The following is a 16,740-nucleotide window of genomic DNA, read 5'->3' on the forward strand; positions in this document are numbered from 1 at the left end:
ACTTTTATTACACCTTACACTTTTCACTGCACTTTTACACTTTTTACATCTTTATACATTTGTAATAACTTCAATTCATAGACATCCCACACAGCACATGATATCGTACGAATATTCTAATATATAATTTTATATGTATATGGCACATTCAATAAATATGGCACATTTAATAAATATCTGAATATTATAATTAAGTTTTTTTTACATTTATAACTTTTGCTCATTAGCAATTTTATATATTATTTTTTAAATTATATCATGTCTCTTTAAAGATGTTTTAATAATTTTCGTAGACTTTTTATTAAAATATCATATAATTTTTAGAATAATTAAATTGATATATATTTACAGTATTTTTACATGAATAGATAATTTTATTATATAAAAGTTTCTTATAATATCTATATATTTAATAATTCCATTCTTTTTAACAATTTTAGGTTAAACAATTAGTCCATGTTACATGCCAGGATCTGAGGACTTCTTGTATACGTCTTATGAAAAAAATTTTTGCAAATGAACTGGCCGTGAATTATAGTTGGTACGGAGCAAAAAAGAAAGAAAATTTTTTCAAATTGCACATATGCAAAGTTATTATAAGTAAGTAAAATTAAAAACAATTTTTCTATTTTATTATTAGATGCTATATAATTTCTGCACAAATCAAAAAATATATTTACAAATATTTATAACTTATTTATTTATTAAATTACTTAGAAATGTTCCAATTGTTTTATTATATATATATTAATAGGTTTAAACGCTCATCTGTATAGATATATTATAGAAATCAAGTCGAAATTTTTTTTTCAATTTTTATAACTTGAAAATAAAAAAAAATTAAAGAAATTTTATTTATCAATAATTCACAAACAATTTTAAAAACTTTTTTAGGTGCAGTAAGAAAATTGCACATTGATGCTACAGATGAACAGATTTCAGCTCCAATAAAAATATGGTTGGCTCATGCCAAAGAGCGTATGCAGAGACAAACATTGAATAGTGAAAAGGATTAAACTAGTACTTTGTTGAGTTTTTTTTCTTTTCTTGAATCTTTATAATTTATAATTTGTTTTGAGTTATTGTTGATAACGGTTATAATGATGATTATCCGTCCTTTTTATTTTAAGTAGTTATTCTTTTAAATTTATTCATTTTTCAAATTTAAGTAGCTATTCTTTAGATTTATTCATTTTTCAAATTTAAGTAGCATTTTTTTAGATTTATTCATTTTTCAAAACACGCACAATTTTGTTCTAATAAGTTTTCTTTTATTAATATGTATATATGTGCAATATTATAACATATTTGGAAAAAAACCAGACTTTATTATACTTATAGGCGTCGAAACACATGTCTGCGTAGAAAATACAGCTATTGACTTGAGACGAAATGGTTATGAGGTTCATACTGTTGCAGATTGTTGTTCTTCACGTACTCATACTGTTGCAGCAACAGTATGAGTTGTTCTTAAGCATTTAAGAAATTTGAATAAAAAGATTTTATATGTGAACAAAATGTCAATATTTTACACCTATAATCCATTTATATAATATATAAATAGAAATGGATTATATATATATATATATATATATATATATATATATATATATGTACTGTAAACATTTAAAATCTGTTTTTCTGTATACTTATTATTAGTAGTCAAAATTTGCATATTTTCACTAGTAAGTATGAAAAAACGGATATGGGGTGTTTACGGTAACATATATCATTTATATTTATATATAAAATATAAGTTAATCTATAGAATATCTTGAGTATATTATTAGTACATTATAAGTACATATTACGTATATACCAATGTCATACTCAAGACATTCTATAGATATACTTATTATATACTAAAAGATATTTTCAGTATGTACTGAGAAGTCCGGAAAAATTTTTCCCCAAAACGAAAACGGAAAGGGTTTGTGAAAACGTTAGGGGGAACCTTAATTTTCCCCGAAAATTTTAAAAAAAAAAACGGGGGAGTTTCAAGAAATTAAAAAAAAAAAATAAATAATTTTAATTTTTAAATTTAACCCCCCATTTTCCCGGTTTTTGGGCGCGTAATTCTCTTTTCCAAAAATTTCCCATGCTGGGGTTTCGCGGCATATAGAGGTTTCGTCACCCATCGACTCGCTGGTGTGCTTTCGAGTTAACAATGGTGAATCGTTTCCATACTTCACTTGAAGATCTTCTTGCAACGCTTTTAAATCCGCCGATAAATCGCTCCTCATATCCGATGATTGTAAATAAGAGAGAACGACTTTGCAACAATATGTACAAACTCTGAGATCCCCTAAGAAATATATATAGAAACATAAAAATAAATCTATATTTATATTTATACAGATATACTAGAGATATAGATATTCATGTTTCTCTATACCAGTGCATCCCATAATTTTCCCTGGTATTTGATCGGAGCAACACTTGGAGCAGAAAATTTGTCCACATACGCGACAATGGTGCCTCCTTCGAAACGTCGTGAATCTTTCACCACATTCGTAGCACTGTTTACTCACGCTGTCTGGCATCCAATAACTTCTCAATTGAGAATCTTTATATGAACGTAGGTTCTATAAAGTAATGTAGAAAATTTTCATTACAAGAAATTTTACAATATATAAAATAGTAATAATATAGCGTAAAAGTAAAGGTATAATATAACACTTACATTACTTTTTGATGCCACAATATTACTAATACGTTTCAAAACATTTGGTAAACTGCGGCCCTCGCCAGCTAATGAAAAATTGATCATACTAGTGCTATCATCATCTGGGGTTTGTTCTGTACTCTCTGATTGCTTCCATGAGTCTGAATCGGAGGAATTACGTTCGTCATTGTTGGAAGATACCGTGGAATCATTTGTGCTTGACGATCTAAACATAATATGTAATACAGTACATGATAGTAGTCAAAATATTAACAATAAGATTAGTACATCATATTGTTCAGACCAAATTTCTAGATTTATAAATTTCTCCTTGAGAAAATAAGCTCAAATACTACTTTTTATATTATATCTTTATTTTGACAAATCAGTAATTACATCTTATTATGATTATGGATTTGTAATCAAACATTAAAATGTAATCTAATTATAAGAAGGTATCTAATTATAAGCACAAATGCAACAATTATAGAGAAGAACAATGGTTTATAGCAATATGATGTAATTAAACATATTTAGCCGATTACTCACTTCTGGTAAAGTTGAAAAATTTGGAAAAGAGTGACGCTACGACAGGTTGGCTCTCTTCGGGACTCAACGGAGCAAACTCCGTGAGTTTCGACGGCGAATTCATGTTCTTGTTCATTCTCGCCGATACTATCTACTTGCGCGCATCCTGAAGTTCAATCCGCAATTCTCTCCGATCCTATCTAAGGTTATTTCCTAATTGCACTTCCCGTTAATATCGTATTATTCGATCCTGCCGCATAACGAGATGCAACGTAACGTGTATATACACATATGTGTACTACATGTATAACGCATGGCAGTTTTGACAGATGATCAGATGATGTAGCATTCATCATCCACACCTTTCATTTACACTCTACACTTTTATTACACCTTACACTTTTCACTGCACTTTTACACTTTTTACATCTTTATACATTTGTAATAACTTCAATTCATAGACATCCCACACAGCACATGATATCGTACGAATATTCTAATATATAATTTTATATGTATATGGCACATTCAATAAATATGGCACATTTAATAAATATCTGAATATTATAATTAAGTTTTTTTTACATTTATAACTTTTGCTCATTAGCAATTTTATATATTATTTTTTAAATTATATCATGTCTCTTTAAAGATGTTTTAATAATTTTCGTAGACTTTTTATTAAAATATCATATAATTTTTAGAATAATTAAATTGATATATATTTACAGTATTTTTACATGAATAGATAATTTTATTATATAAAAGTTTCTTATAATATCTATATATTTAATAATTCCATTCTTTTTAACAATTTTAGGTTAAACAATTAGTCCATGTTACATGCCAGGATCTGAGGACTTCTTGTATACGTCTTATGAAAAAAATTTTTGCAAATGAACTGGCCGTGAATTATAGTTGGTACGGAGCAAAAAAGAAAGAAAATTTTTTCAAATTGCACATATGCAAAGTTATTATAAGTAAGTAAAATTAAAAACAATTTTTCTATTTTATTATTAGATGCTATATAATTTCTGCACAAATCAAAAAATATATTTACAAATATTTATAACTTATTTATTTATTAAATTACTTAGAAATGTTCCAATTGTTTTATTATATATATATTAATAGGTTTAAACGCTCATCTGTATAGATATATTATAGAAATCAAGTCGAAATTTTTTTTTCAATTTTTATAACTTGAAAATAAAAAAAAATTAAAGAAATTTTATTTATCAATAATTCACAAACAATTTTAAAAACTTTTTTAGGTGCAGTAAGAAAATTGCACATTGATGCTACAGATGAACAGATTTCAGCTCCAATAAAAATATGGTTGGCTCATGCCAAAGAGCGTATGCAGAGACAAACATTGAATAGTGAAAAGGATTAAACTAGTACTTTGTTGAGTTTTTTTTCTTTTCTTGAATCTTTATAATTTATAATTTGTTTTGAGTTATTGTTGATAACGGTTATAATGATGATTATCCGTCCTTTTTATTTTAAGTAGTTATTCTTTTAAATTTATTCATTTTTCAAATTTAAGTAGCTATTCTTTAGATTTATTCATTTTTCAAATTTAAGTAGCATTTTTTTAGATTTATTCATTTTTCAAAACACGCACAATTTTGTTCTAATAAGTTTTCTTTTATTAATATGTATATATGTGCAATATTATAACATATTTGGAAAAAAACCAGACTTTATTATACTTATAGGCGTCGAAACACATGTCTGCGTAGAAAATACAGCTATTGACTTGAGACGAAATGGTTATGAGGTTCATACTGTTGCAGATTGTTGTTCTTCACGTACTCATACTGTTGCAGCAACAGTATGAGTTGTTCTTAAGCATTTAAGAAATTTGAATAAAAAGATTTTATATGTGAACAAAATGTCAATATTTTACACCTATAATCCATTTATATAATATATAAATAGAAATGGATTATATATATATATATATATATATATATATATATATATATGTACTGTAAACATTTAAAATCTGTTTTTCTGTATACTTATTATTAGTAGTCAAAATTTGCATATTTTCACTAGTAAGTATGAAAAAACGGATATGGGGTGTTTACGGTAACATATATCATTTATATTTATATATAAAATATAAGTTAATCTATAGAATATCTTGAGTATATTATTAGTACATTATAAGTACATATTACGTATATACCAATGTCATACTCAAGACATTCTATAGATATACTTATTATATACTAAAAGATATTTTCAGTATGTACTGAGAAGTAGGAAAAATCGGACATAGTAGCATTCTTAGTACATACTCAGTATATCGCAGTATGTATTTCGAATGTTCCTAGAACATACGCAATATACTTTTGTGATATTCTTAGAACTTTCTCGGAATTTACATGTGCTGTGTGGGATAATGTTTTTAAGAAAAATCAATATTTCCATAACAACACATTCATTCATTTATTTGTTACATATATTAATTTTTTTTGTCTTTCGCTTTATACTTTCAATGAATAAAAACATTACTTTCTTTTTAAAATCTGGTGAATTTATTCATAAGTCGCTACATTTTTGGTGACCCCGACGTGATATTAAAGCCGACGCATTTTTTAAACTGAATTCCGGCTAAGACTATCTTTTGGTTGTAACAAGAAGTCTAACAACATTATTCCGGTATTCACAACCATTCTGAGTGATCGACCGGAAGACAGTCGCCAAATAGTGAGCTGGTAGCGCGTGTCTCCTTTGGTTTCGATTTTTGATCCAGGGTTCAGGGACAGGGGTTGCGCAAGCCCAGTTGGTTGCTGTTTCTGATGTGGAACCTTCCTTCCAAAGTTGGGGGCAGAAGGTGATTCCCAATTCCAACGTCGACAAATCTTCGTTCATCAGCGCAGTAACTTCTAAATCACTGGCTTTCTCTGAACTGCCGGCGATGAGAGGTAGAACTGGACGTTCTACGACGGCCTGGACTACTGATCCGCATTCGGCGAGAGTTTGAAAGTTCACCGATGTGATCTTGAACGTTTTGGTTTGGGCCAGGATCGCGGATATACCGTTCACGAGGTCCATGTTCAGTCCTGTGTTAGGTGGGTAGCTCGGAAATTTATCCGAAGTTACACCACAGTTGAAAGCAAGGTTCTTCGCTTCATTGCGACGCAAATCTAAATCTCGAAATCCTAGCAAGTTTTGATTAACAGCTAGGTCGGCCGTGCTGAGGCTAGACACGTATGCTCCGGATGGGTCGTTACTAACAGATCGGCGGACAGCTTCTCCTGTAACTCCGAGGCAGGGTATCTCCTCATATAGGTTGTGGGTTTGGGTGTTGATTGGCCCATAGTATCCACCAAACGTGTCAATGTTCTCCGAAGGTAGCGGAGGGAAAGCAGGGTACAAATGCTCCTTGGACATCGTCTGCGTAGATCCGAAGACTCTGAGTTGCAGAAGTAAGGGCTCAGGTACTGCAAAGTTGAGCTGGTCAAGTTGCAGTAAGAGATCCCTCTCATCTGGAGTGATCGGCTGCTTCAATTTGTTCTTAAGGGTGGTAAACCTAAACCAAAGCAGGGCGGTGGAGTAATAGTCGAGGTACTCCGGAACCAATGTTTTGTTGAGATGTGGCTCGTCCACTAACAATTCCGCATATGTAGCGCGTGACACATCGATAAGTGTGGGTGCGGAGGGGTAGATTTTCGTGTTAAAAGAAACCTCTCTGTTCGACATTGTCGTAACGAAAACTGAATTCCGCATCGGGTCAACGTTCGATGGTTGTGGCATCTCCCCAAAGTCACAGTATTGTAAGAATAGAAATTGTTTTTAGAAATTGTTTTACGCGTTTCCGTTTAATATCGAGTGATAATAAAGGAGACGTGGAAAGGTGGCAAGCGGGCGCGCAGTTTGGATCAATTAGGGATTAACAGATCGGAATAGAATATTTAACACCGTGGATCAAAGTAAAGTAGAACAGATATATTTAAGTATAAGTAACTGATTTAACAAAAGAATTCCAAAAGACTTCCGTACACCGAACGCGTCTGTTTCGTTATACCTTCCGAAGCAGTGTTGTTAGACGGGCTAGGTTTTCGCGCATGCGCGTATTACCGTGACGTAACCATGACGACTACAGTAACGTATGATGTTTGCGCGCGCAACTACGGACCAAGACCCTGGACCACGGAGTTTTGGCGGAATCGCAGGAAACAGATAAATTGAACGTACGTAAAAATAAATAAATTATTACAATATATGTAATATAAAAGTGTATTATTATAATTTATGTATATTAAAATTAATCAATAATTCAAATTATAAATTGTATAAATAAAAACTAAACTCGTAATTTACGTATGTTATAACATAGGTACACGTATATGTATATATTTTATAATTTCATTATTTGTTTATTGTATGTTTATATTTAACATTTTTAATTAAATTTATTATATTTATAATAAAAATTATACGATTCATTAATTATTTTAAAAAATTTTCAATAATTTAAGAAAAATTAAACAGAGGGGGAAATCAGGACCCCATTTCATGCGAGTGACTACTTCATTAATACTACATTCAATGCGCATGCGCGAAAAAACCTAGCCCGTCTAACAACACTGTTCCGAAGGAGAGTGTCGGCTTTCCCGCCGGTCTCGAGGTGGTTCGCTCTCGTGGAGCTGCGCATGCTCCACGGACACCCGGTATTGGTGGCAGCAGCTGACGGGCTGTCACCGAACGGTAACGGACATGCGCACGCTAGTCTTACAGTATATACTGTGCCAAAGTACTGTAGCATTTATCATTCACACCTTTCATTTACACTCTACACTTTTATTACACCTTACACTTTTCACTGCACTTTTACACTTTTTACATCTTTATACATTTGTAATAACTTCAATTCATTAACATAATGTTTTTAAGAAAAATCAATATTTCCATAACAACACATTCATTCATTTATTTGTTACATATATTAATTCTTTTTGTCTTTCGCTTTATACTTTCAATGAATAAAAACATTACTTTCTTTTTAAAATCTGGTGAATTTATTCATAAGTCGCTACAATAATCGCAATTGTGGCGCCCTCTGTGGCTCGTTCCGAGAATTTCAGATTCTCTTAGTTCTTTAAAATCGCGACAGGTAGGCGCCACCGATACGAAAAAGCTCCGCTCATTTCACTCTGCATTTTGTTTTCTTTCTCATTCTTTCTTTCTATGATTTGAATCGTATAAGCGTACTAAAAAGTGTGCAATTAAAGTGATGATTGCATCGAGTATGCAATTAAAATTTCTTCAAGGCGTTTATGTGAGTATAAATTTATCTTAATTTATATTCGTGATAAGTTGATGAAATTTTAATGAATATATATATATATATATATTTGAAAGATCGCTAACAATTATATTTGTTAACCTATATTTGTTAACCTAATATTTATACATGATATGTTTTTCAATAGTATATAAAATACAGAAAAATACAAGATTTTTCTAAAGAATATATATAGATAAAATGTTGCTATATAACTTATTCATCTACTCATCATTGATTAAAGATCGACAATCGCAAAATTCTATTATAATTTTTTTAAGATATAATAGTGAATAAATTTATCTGAGCAAAATCATATTGCAATTCAAATGAGAAGAACACTGATAAAGTCAACGTAAAATAAATTTTTATATATTTGTGTTTGTATATTTAAATATAAATTTATTTACGAATCATTTTATCACTCTTAAATTTTTATATTACAATTATTTATTTATTCAATTGTTCACTCTAACATAATATTCAAGCAACATAATTTTTTTACAAATTCTATAAAGCGAGTATCTTCATATTATAAGGCGGATGAGCTCTAAAATGATATTCCTCTTGTCACCTTTAAATCATTTTTATCCAGATAATTTTTAAATGATAAATAAAATCATGATGACGTCATTATAATATTATTATGAGTTTTATGAAACTGAACTGTTTCTTATCTATTATGAATTAATCATCAGGTTCGTCCAACTCGGCTTTATCATATTATCCTGCTCACCACCCTGCCGCCCTTAGGCGCCCCAATCCTCGCAGCTGCGCAGGTGTATCACCCCTAGCACCTTCTTATCAACATCTCCGAAGAAGCACTCGCGCCAGAAGGAAGGTTTGGCGCTCTCCGCTCGCTGGCTCCTTCGTACCTTTTCCTCGTCTTCCGCTCCACGCGGACGTCGTTCCAGGGACGAGTCCTCCCTGATCTCGTCGTCACTTTGTCGCATCCTTCGAAGGGCGATCGCTGGATAGGACGATGCAATGGGCGAGGGAAAAAGCGACCGTTCCGGCAAAAGGTAAACGTTTGGCGCGGCTTCTGGAAGCCGCGAGTCGATCGAAGAATATACATTGCACGCTGCACTATTTAATTAACTCGTCTGTTTCATTTCAATCCACGTGTCTGATATCATTCTTTGCCACTCGCTCCTTTTTTCTTCCGCAAGGATTTTAAGAGTTTGAAGATTCTGAAGATAGAGCATTTTTTATACGCTATTTATCAAAATTTACCTGATTCTTTCTATGCAACTATTTTTTTTCTCTTTTTTTAGTAAATGCATAATTATTATACATAAATTATTTATGCGGAAAGCAATAATCCATGATTAAAATAAATCTTTTATTTTCACTATTTTTTTCTGCGTTAAAAAGAAATATTTAAAAAGTTACTTATACTTTTGCTAATTCTATTTTTTTCCAATTCAATGTCTTTATATGTTTTATTTTTTGTTGTAAAAATGATATATATAGCTCTTAATTCAATTGCTGCAACTACTTATTACTTACAGAACTTATACTTGCAGAACTTTACTTAAACTACTTATACTACTGCAACTATAGTTTATAAGTAGTGTAAGTACTTCTGCAAGTTGCAAGTACTATAGTAATAATATGCAAATAACATGTATATGATTTATTACCATATATGACATTATCATACATGTACTGCTCCAGTTGCACAATGTGAAATATATACTCGAAAGATTTCAGGCATATCTTTTATGTAAATATATACTCTATATATTATGGATTATCTGTAATTAGGTGATTGCTGCTAAATCGATATATCGAAGAGAGATTATATCTCGACTATCAATATTAATTTAAATTCTTATTTGGCACGTGCTACTTTCAATAATAATCTTCTTTAATTTGATAAGTGGCAAGAGCATTTATCACGGTCGTGCTTTCAAGTAAATGATCATCTCGCCTGAAAAGCCATTTAATCCCATTTAACTTGATCGTTAGTCACGCCTACCCAATAATGTAACAGCTTAAAAACGTCGATATCGTGTTTACCGCATTAATTTCCCAAAGTAATCAGAGATCGTAATCACAAACGTGCAAAAAACGGCGATATCCATGTCTTTTCATTCTTCGTTAATCAAGTTCAGAAATAGAACATGCAAATTTTTATGAAAAATGATTTTAAAACAAGATATATTTTACACGTTGCTTGTATCTTTTATAAAAAAAATAAAACATATTGTTTATAAAAAAAGAACTATAATATTATATAAGAAGCTAATTTAAAAAAATTAAAGATATATAAAAGATATGGGGATATATTATTTTATTATTAAAAGATAATAAATAATAGATGAAAGGGGTATATATTAAAATATTAAATGCGAAGTATTTAATTAAATTCGTTCACGCACATTTCTAATTAAAGGTTGATTTAAAAAACTCGGCGATAAAAGACGAGATGGGTGAGACTTTTTGATGGGCCACGGCCTGGATTCCTTTTACTAAGGAAGCTCGCGTGCAAGCACCGGCGGCGGTGGCTCTGTAAAATGCGTTTAGATTGAATCACGCACCGAGACCGCAGAACAACTGACCGGGTGGCGATACGCCGTATCGCGGATCGCGGCTTCGTCGGTGCGTGCGAACCACGTGGCGCGGACATTAATTTAGCGGCGCATACAAATTTGTCGTGCGAGGGGGAGTCAAGATGGTAAGGGTCGCGGTTCAAATCGGGGCCATTGGGTCGAATGAGAAACCTCAACATTACGAATCGACCGAGAATAAATCTGCGAACTGGGCGAAAAAAGATCAATGAGACTTGTACGAAAATAAATGGCGCCGAATAAAATCTGATAAGGCCTGATAACGTTATCCAAATTTCTGGGACAGATGAGTGGGATAAAATAATGAGGGTGGTAAAATACAAAAATTTGGCAGCGGTGGGATTCGAACCCACGCCTCCGAAGAGACTGGTGCCTTAAACCAGCGCCTTAGACCGCTCGGCCACGCTACCTCACGCAAGCTTACCCTTCTCAGCCCGACATGCAAGCTCATTCCGCTCATTACAAGATTACACCGATCCCTGTAACAGTTAGCTTTATCTCTTTTTTACACATCCACACTTTATATACACACATGATGATTATTAATTAGGATGGACTAAAAGAATAATATTATATGCCATTAAGACAATTACAAATCCAAATATTTTTTTCTTTCAGTCAAAGTGCATATTTTACATTTTTTTTTACATAATTTTCTTTTTTCTCAAAACTATTTAATCAATTTAAATATATCTAGGACGGTTTCTCCGTTTGTCGAAATTTTTTTAGTCGCAGTTGAAACTGTACAAAACATTTTCAGGACATGTCACAAATGTAGTCGTTGACGTAATTCGCGAGGGTTGACGTGCGCGCGAACCATTAAGCCAGGATGAGATTTATTTTTCAAGCTGCGCGTTTTGCAGATCGATTCGTGTCGTATTTGGAAGAGTCGTTGTAACGGCATGTACAGCACTTTCGTACCACTCTCTTCCTGTTCCTAGTCCTACCTCCGTGCCTCCTCGCCGCTTCTCCAGCCGACCCGCCCTCTTACATCCCTAATTCGCGTCCCTAATATACCTCGGCTTGGTTCTTCGGTAAGCTCATCTTCAGTAAGCTCAAGTCATCCATCCCTATCGCGTCGCAATAAACTATCTTATTCATTCGCGAATACGATAGTTTGAATTTTTGAAGCAAACTTGAATATAATATAACAAATGTTTTAAATATTCAACGAAGATATAATTCTTTCTTTCTCAATAAAGAGACACAAACATCGAACAGAATTATTACAATTAAATAAAAAAATATCTAAGAATAAAATAAATAAAATTACAAATGTATGATATCACTTTGTAATTAAGATTACGATTAGGCAAAGATCCTCCTCTCGCGGTGTCGGGAAGCCACCCCCGGATCTCGAGATAGCGCATGGTAAAGGCAAGGAAAAGAAGGGACGTAGGAGCAAGACCAAGGAGAGATGGCCGTTTCTCGAAGGATTGACGGTCGACGAGTTGGCTCGTTATCGGAGGAGGCGCGTCCAGGATCGGCCGAAGGACAATCTTCAGTCTCATCCGGAATCGACGATCCAGGATTCCGCGTCTGAGTATCATCGTGCTTTTGGTGCAAATGTCGAGGAACCTTCTAAGGTATTTTTCTTTTTTCGTCAATGTATAATATTGAGATTATTTATGCTCACATTAAAAGCATACATCCATATATATATACTTATATGTATGTGTAATAGGAAAATGTCTGGCCGATAGAAGAAAGAAAACCTGAGGATTATTCGGAGGAAACTCTCGAAGATGCTTCGTATTGTATGGATTTTCGAGAGCGCGAAGCAATCGAGGATCCATCCAACACGAAAGAAGAGAATGCTTTTACCCAGTTGGTCCATGGAACTGAGAAGATGGAGACAAGAGTGGAAGCCCCGCAGTTTGAGATTTCATTCAGACGTCCGTCACTTATCAGAAGGTAAGGCTATTAATCTTATTATTATTACAAATTATAATTACAAATTATAATGTTAGATTAAGATCAATATATACATATTTACTATAGTAATTGCATAAATAATAAGCAAGAGAAAGAATAAAAGATTTCTCTATACAAAACGATATATTTAATAATATAATAATGTTACATAATACATATTTTTAAAAAATATATGTCAAAAATTAAGAAATTATATGCGCGCGTGTGTGTATACGCATATAATAAAATATTTTGTGTAGTACGCAGATTGAAATCTAATTTTAATTTGATCATTCGCTTAGTTAATTTTACGAAGATTATCAATACTTTTCTGTCGTGAATCTTTTAGGACATTTTATGTCTAAACTGTCCTGAGACACGCGAGTTCGTGTAAATATCGAAGAAACATAAATCCGACTGTCATGCAACTATAAATTGGCAATTTAGTAGTAAGAGAACCGACTTTCTGTTTTCTTTTGCGTTTTATTGGATTTCTGCAACATCTAATAAATCACGAACATATATTTCAAGATATCACAATTCAGCAACGCAAATGGTATATAATTATATTTTTATTGGTATATCAAGCCAAGCGAATTAAATTCTATACAACATAATACAAAGAGAATATATTTTATCTATAATAAAATATCAAAATGTACACACATACACCCATAAATAATTTTTAATTCTATTAAATTTGTTAATATATAAACTCATGAGAGAGAAATTCAGAAATTAATATAAATTGTAGAAGTGAAGCACAAATATCGAAGATGAAGATCAGTTGAAATTGTTATGATCGATGCGCTTATAAATGATCTATAGTTCCTATATTATCTTAAAAGTAGCGATCCGTCCATTATTGCGAAAAGGGGTACAAGCTTGAAGTGCGGCGGGGATTTCTACACCGATACGGAAACTTACTCGGCATACGTACCTTATGAGGGCCAGCATCGCGCCGAGCTTGCGCGTCGACCTACGTCCCTGAAGATGGAGGGCGACCTGGACACCATGACGGAGAAATGCGAGAAATTTATCGAGTGGCTCAATGTTAGTCGACCGGAACTCATGCGTATACCCACGAACTTGAAGATGGAGGGTGAGTTCGAGACGTCGACGGAAAATCAGGACAAGTACGTTCCCTTCGTGGGAGCCCGGAGACCAGAATTGCTGAGACGAAGCACAAACCTGAAGCTCGAGGGAGATATCTACTTTGTACCGGAGTACACCGATGTGTTCAGAGATTATAATGTTAGAGGTAAATAAAATTAAACTTTGGAAAAAAGCAACAAATAAAATTAAATAAGAAAAATCTGTTTAAAACTCTATGAGATATATTTCACGCCGTCATTTCTTCTCTTTTTTGCTTTGTATATTTTTCTATATAGATAGACTGCAATCAAAGAAGCCGCAAACGCATTTAAAAGCTGGCGGCGACTTTTTCCAAAGTACAGAGAGTACTGAAAACTTTGTTCACCCTCGCATTCAGCAAGAAGTAGACGCTAAACAGATCAAAGATAATAATGAAGAAGATAAATGGATAGAAGAAGATGATGAAGAAGAGAAACGTAAGAAGGACGAAGAGATGAAAATGTTGGTGTCAAAGTTGGAAGATTTAAATGGTCGACCACTCGAAATTCCAGAGTATCGAGATGCATACAAGGTAATATACTCTATGCTATCTTTTCATTGTTATAATTATTTGCATTTAATCAAATTTCTGAATAAATTTTAGATATCTAACATGCGATAACTTTATTTGTGCTATTTTTATTAAATTATTGTATTATTGAGTCATCAATAATTGTAAATATTTTATCATTTTGAGAATTATTTTATATTTAAAGGATTGTTCAAAATTTAATTTAAAAATTCAAAATCTGTTAGAAACAAATAAGTAGGAAAGAGGAATTAGAAAAAAAACATAATAAAAATAGTCATAAAGATGCGTGAAAAACAGTTGAAAGAAAAGACATTTTTTTCGTTTGCATTATATGCAAAATGTATGTACCTATACAATTACGTTAATTGTAAATATCTATAATTATTACAGGATTTTCCACGCGAACGGCCAAAGCTCGCGAAGCCGGAAGATGAAATAGGTCGTGCTGATGGCTCAAAGGTATCTTCGCCGTCGCGTTCCAAGTTTTCCATGAAGATCGACCAAGACCCAGAGTACCAGTCCAAGTACCTGGAGTATCCGCGGGATCGTCCTATCTATCGCAAACCACCGCCGTTATTGAGACCGACGAACGTCTCCTCTTCCGGTCGCGGTAGCGCATGCTTTAGTAGACCAATTCATCGTCAAGAATGTCGTACATTCGAGTTCGAACCCACAAGCGAGGTGAGATCGCAGTACGTTCCTTATGGATACATACCAAAGGTCGAAACACTGAAGATGCCAGCGAATCTACGTTTGGAAGGTACCTTTGATCTTCAACCTGAATACAGAAAAGCTTATTGCGCGAAATACGATCGTCAGAGCTGCGCGGAACCTAAAACGATATATGGTAGAGGCAGTTCAAGCGCAACAAAGAGAAGAGAATATGGTTACTGGTTTAAAAATGACAATATTGGTCAATGTGACAAAACAATACCCGCCCAAGAACAAAATGCTTTTTCTATATTGGACACGCGAATGCATGAGGAGAATGTCACTGGGAAACCACCACCCGCCAGCAGAAGGTAATTAAATCATTTTATAGGAAAATGAAACTTGATTTATGTTGTAAAATAAGTATGAAATTTTTTTAACTAATTTTATTAATTTTTGAAATTTTATATCAAAATTTTCTCTTCTAGCAGAAGCTCTAGATTGTCTCAAGTCAGTCCGATGGCATCGAGACCGACGCAGCTAGAGTTGGCGGATCGCGCGATCTCCACGAGAATCTCGCGATCTCCCAGTCCAACGTATCGATTGCACGTCTGTGACGTCGACAACGAGCCGCGAGGTTTCGGTCAGCATAGACAGTCTTCCGGAAGAGTTGTTCGCAGTCCTTCGGTCGATCATACGATTCAGGACGATGATATCATCAGACCGTATTCGCCCAGCTTCGGCAGGGACAGGCAAAATCGTCGCGTCAATGATCAACCGTTCGTAGTTCTAGATAACACTCCGAAAAACGTATCGGATAGAAGCGAAGCTCGCAGGAAAAATCGCATCGACAGAAATGTCGACGTTATGGTACCGATGTCTCGAGGAAGACCTAGAACTCCGACCAGATGGATGCCACCGTGGTACGACAATACGAATACCATCTAGGACTTTCGATCGGTGGCGAAAGCTCATCGTTGAAAAAATATATACTATAATAATCTGCTGCCTGAAATGTTTATGTTATAAAAAAAGCGATATAAAAAGATAAAAGTAGCGATAAATGTGTGGACACACTGCCTTTAACTTTGTATGCAGAATAATTGAAAATCAATCGATGAAATCAATTCTTAAACATTTACATATACACACATATATATATACATATATCCATATATGTCTTATGTCTTTCATATTAGTGAGACATTAATTCTTCCTTCTTGCAGAAATTTTTGAAAGTTACAAAAGTATATATCATTTTCCGCATATATGAATAAATCCTATCGTACAAATCTTATCGCTTTTATCTAATTCTAAATGAGATTGTTTTATTTTTAACAGGAGCTAGAAAATCGTGCGCAATTTTTTTGTACAAAAGAAACCAAATTCAGAATTAATTATATTTAGAGCTAATTGTAGGATATATATATGAATAGATTTA

General features: G+C 33.1%; 3 protein-coding genes, 2 long non-coding RNA genes and 1 other non-coding gene across 12 annotated transcripts; 3 read left to right on the top strand and 3 right to left on the bottom strand.

Moving 5' to 3' along the window:
- Window positions 1–39: 39 nt before the first annotated feature.
- Window positions 40–1,538, top strand: LOC146722595 (uncharacterized). 2 transcript variants are annotated; one of them, XR_014925103.1, is made up of 4 exons: window positions 40–105; window positions 441–600; window positions 895–1,027; window positions 1,342–1,536. It is a non-coding gene; the product is annotated as an uncharacterized LOC146722595 (long non-coding RNA). The 2 variants fall into 2 exon arrangements; XR_014925102.1 differs by having other exon boundaries at window positions 895–1,538.
- Window positions 1,539–1,757: 219 nt separating this feature from the next.
- LOC146722596 (putative 1-phosphatidylinositol 3-phosphate 5-kinase) lies at window positions 1,758–3,329 on the bottom strand. Its single transcript, XM_085484402.1, has 5 exons — window positions 3,211–3,329; window positions 2,684–2,891; window positions 2,396–2,585; window positions 2,047–2,305; window positions 1,758–1,773 (listed from the first exon to the last, which is right to left on the bottom strand). The coding sequence occupies exons 1-5, from the start codon at window positions 3,327–3,329 to the stop codon at window positions 1,758–1,760; spliced, it is 792 nt and encodes a 263-aa protein (XP_085340528.1).
- Window positions 3,330–3,612: 283 nt separating this feature from the next.
- Window positions 3,613–5,111, top strand: LOC146722597 (uncharacterized). 2 transcript variants are annotated; one of them, XR_014925065.1, is made up of 4 exons: window positions 3,613–3,678; window positions 4,014–4,173; window positions 4,468–4,600; window positions 4,915–5,109. It is a non-coding gene; the product is annotated as an uncharacterized LOC146722597 (long non-coding RNA). The 2 variants fall into 2 exon arrangements; XR_014925064.1 differs by having other exon boundaries at window positions 4,468–5,111.
- A 713-nt stretch (window positions 5,112–5,824) lies between these two features.
- On the bottom strand, window positions 5,825–6,964 carry LOC146722598 (uncharacterized). The gene has a single exon (XM_085484403.1). It carries the CDS (start codon window positions 6,962–6,964, stop codon window positions 5,825–5,827), a length of 1,140 nt encoding a protein of 379 aa, XP_085340529.1.
- Window positions 6,965–8,411: 1,447 nt separating this feature from the next.
- LOC114941809 (uncharacterized) lies at window positions 8,412–16,739 on the top strand. 5 transcript variants are annotated; one of them, XM_029316949.2, is made up of 8 exons: window positions 8,412–8,489; window positions 9,194–9,517; window positions 12,381–12,654; window positions 12,753–12,982; window positions 13,831–14,243; window positions 14,374–14,648; window positions 15,039–15,670; window positions 15,788–16,739. In XM_029316949.2, the coding sequence occupies exons 2-8, from the start codon at window positions 9,483–9,485 to the stop codon at window positions 16,245–16,247; spliced, it is 2,319 nt and encodes a 772-aa protein (XP_029172782.1). In that variant the 5' UTR covers window positions 8,412–8,489; window positions 9,194–9,482; the 3' UTR covers window positions 16,248–16,739. The 5 variants fall into 5 exon arrangements, with proteins under 5 accessions (XP_029172782.1, XP_029172784.1, XP_029172783.1 ...); XM_029316951.2 differs by having other exon boundaries at window positions 15,791–16,739; XM_029316950.2 differs by having other exon boundaries at window positions 13,834–14,243.
- Window positions 11,397–11,478, bottom strand: TRNAL-AAG (transfer RNA leucine (anticodon AAG)). Its single transcript has one exon. It is a non-coding gene; the product is annotated as a tRNA-Leu (tRNA).
- Window position 16,740: the final 1 nt, after the last annotated feature.

The sequence above is a fragment of the Nylanderia fulva genome, unplaced genomic scaffold, assembly GCF_048542155.1.
Source record: "Nylanderia fulva isolate GAGA-0341 unplaced genomic scaffold, ASM4854215v1 Scaffold3, whole genome shotgun sequence".
NCBI lineage: Eukaryota > Metazoa > Arthropoda > Insecta > Hymenoptera > Formicidae > Nylanderia > Nylanderia fulva.

Bases quoted from the DNA above. Each gene is read 5' to 3' on its own strand.
- LOC146722596 (XM_085484402.1), bottom strand. From the start codon at position 3,329: ATGAACAAGAACATGAATTCGCCGTCGAAACTCACGGAGTTTGCTCCG. The intron at 2,892-3,210 runs GTAATCGGCTAA...TATTATGTTTAG, and splicing joins TTCAACTTTACCAGAAGTGA to ATCGTCAAGCACAAATGATT. The intron at 2,586-2,683 runs GTAAGTGTTATA...ATTACTTTATAG, and splicing joins TTGTGGCATCAAAAAGTAAT to AACCTACGTTCATATAAAGA.
- LOC146722598 (XM_085484403.1), bottom strand. From the start codon at position 6,964: ATGCCACAACCATCGAACGTTGACCCGATGCGGAATTCAGTTTTCGTT.
- LOC114941809 (XM_029316949.2), top strand. From the start codon at position 9,483: ATGGGCGAGGGAAAAAGCGACCGTTCCGGCAAAAG. The intron at 9,518-12,380 runs GTAAACGTTTGG...GATTACGATTAG, and splicing joins AGCGACCGTTCCGGCAAAAG to GCAAAGATCCTCCTCTCGCG. The intron at 14,649-15,038 runs GTAATATACTCT...TAATTATTACAG, and splicing joins AGTATCGAGATGCATACAAG to GATTTTCCACGCGAACGGCC.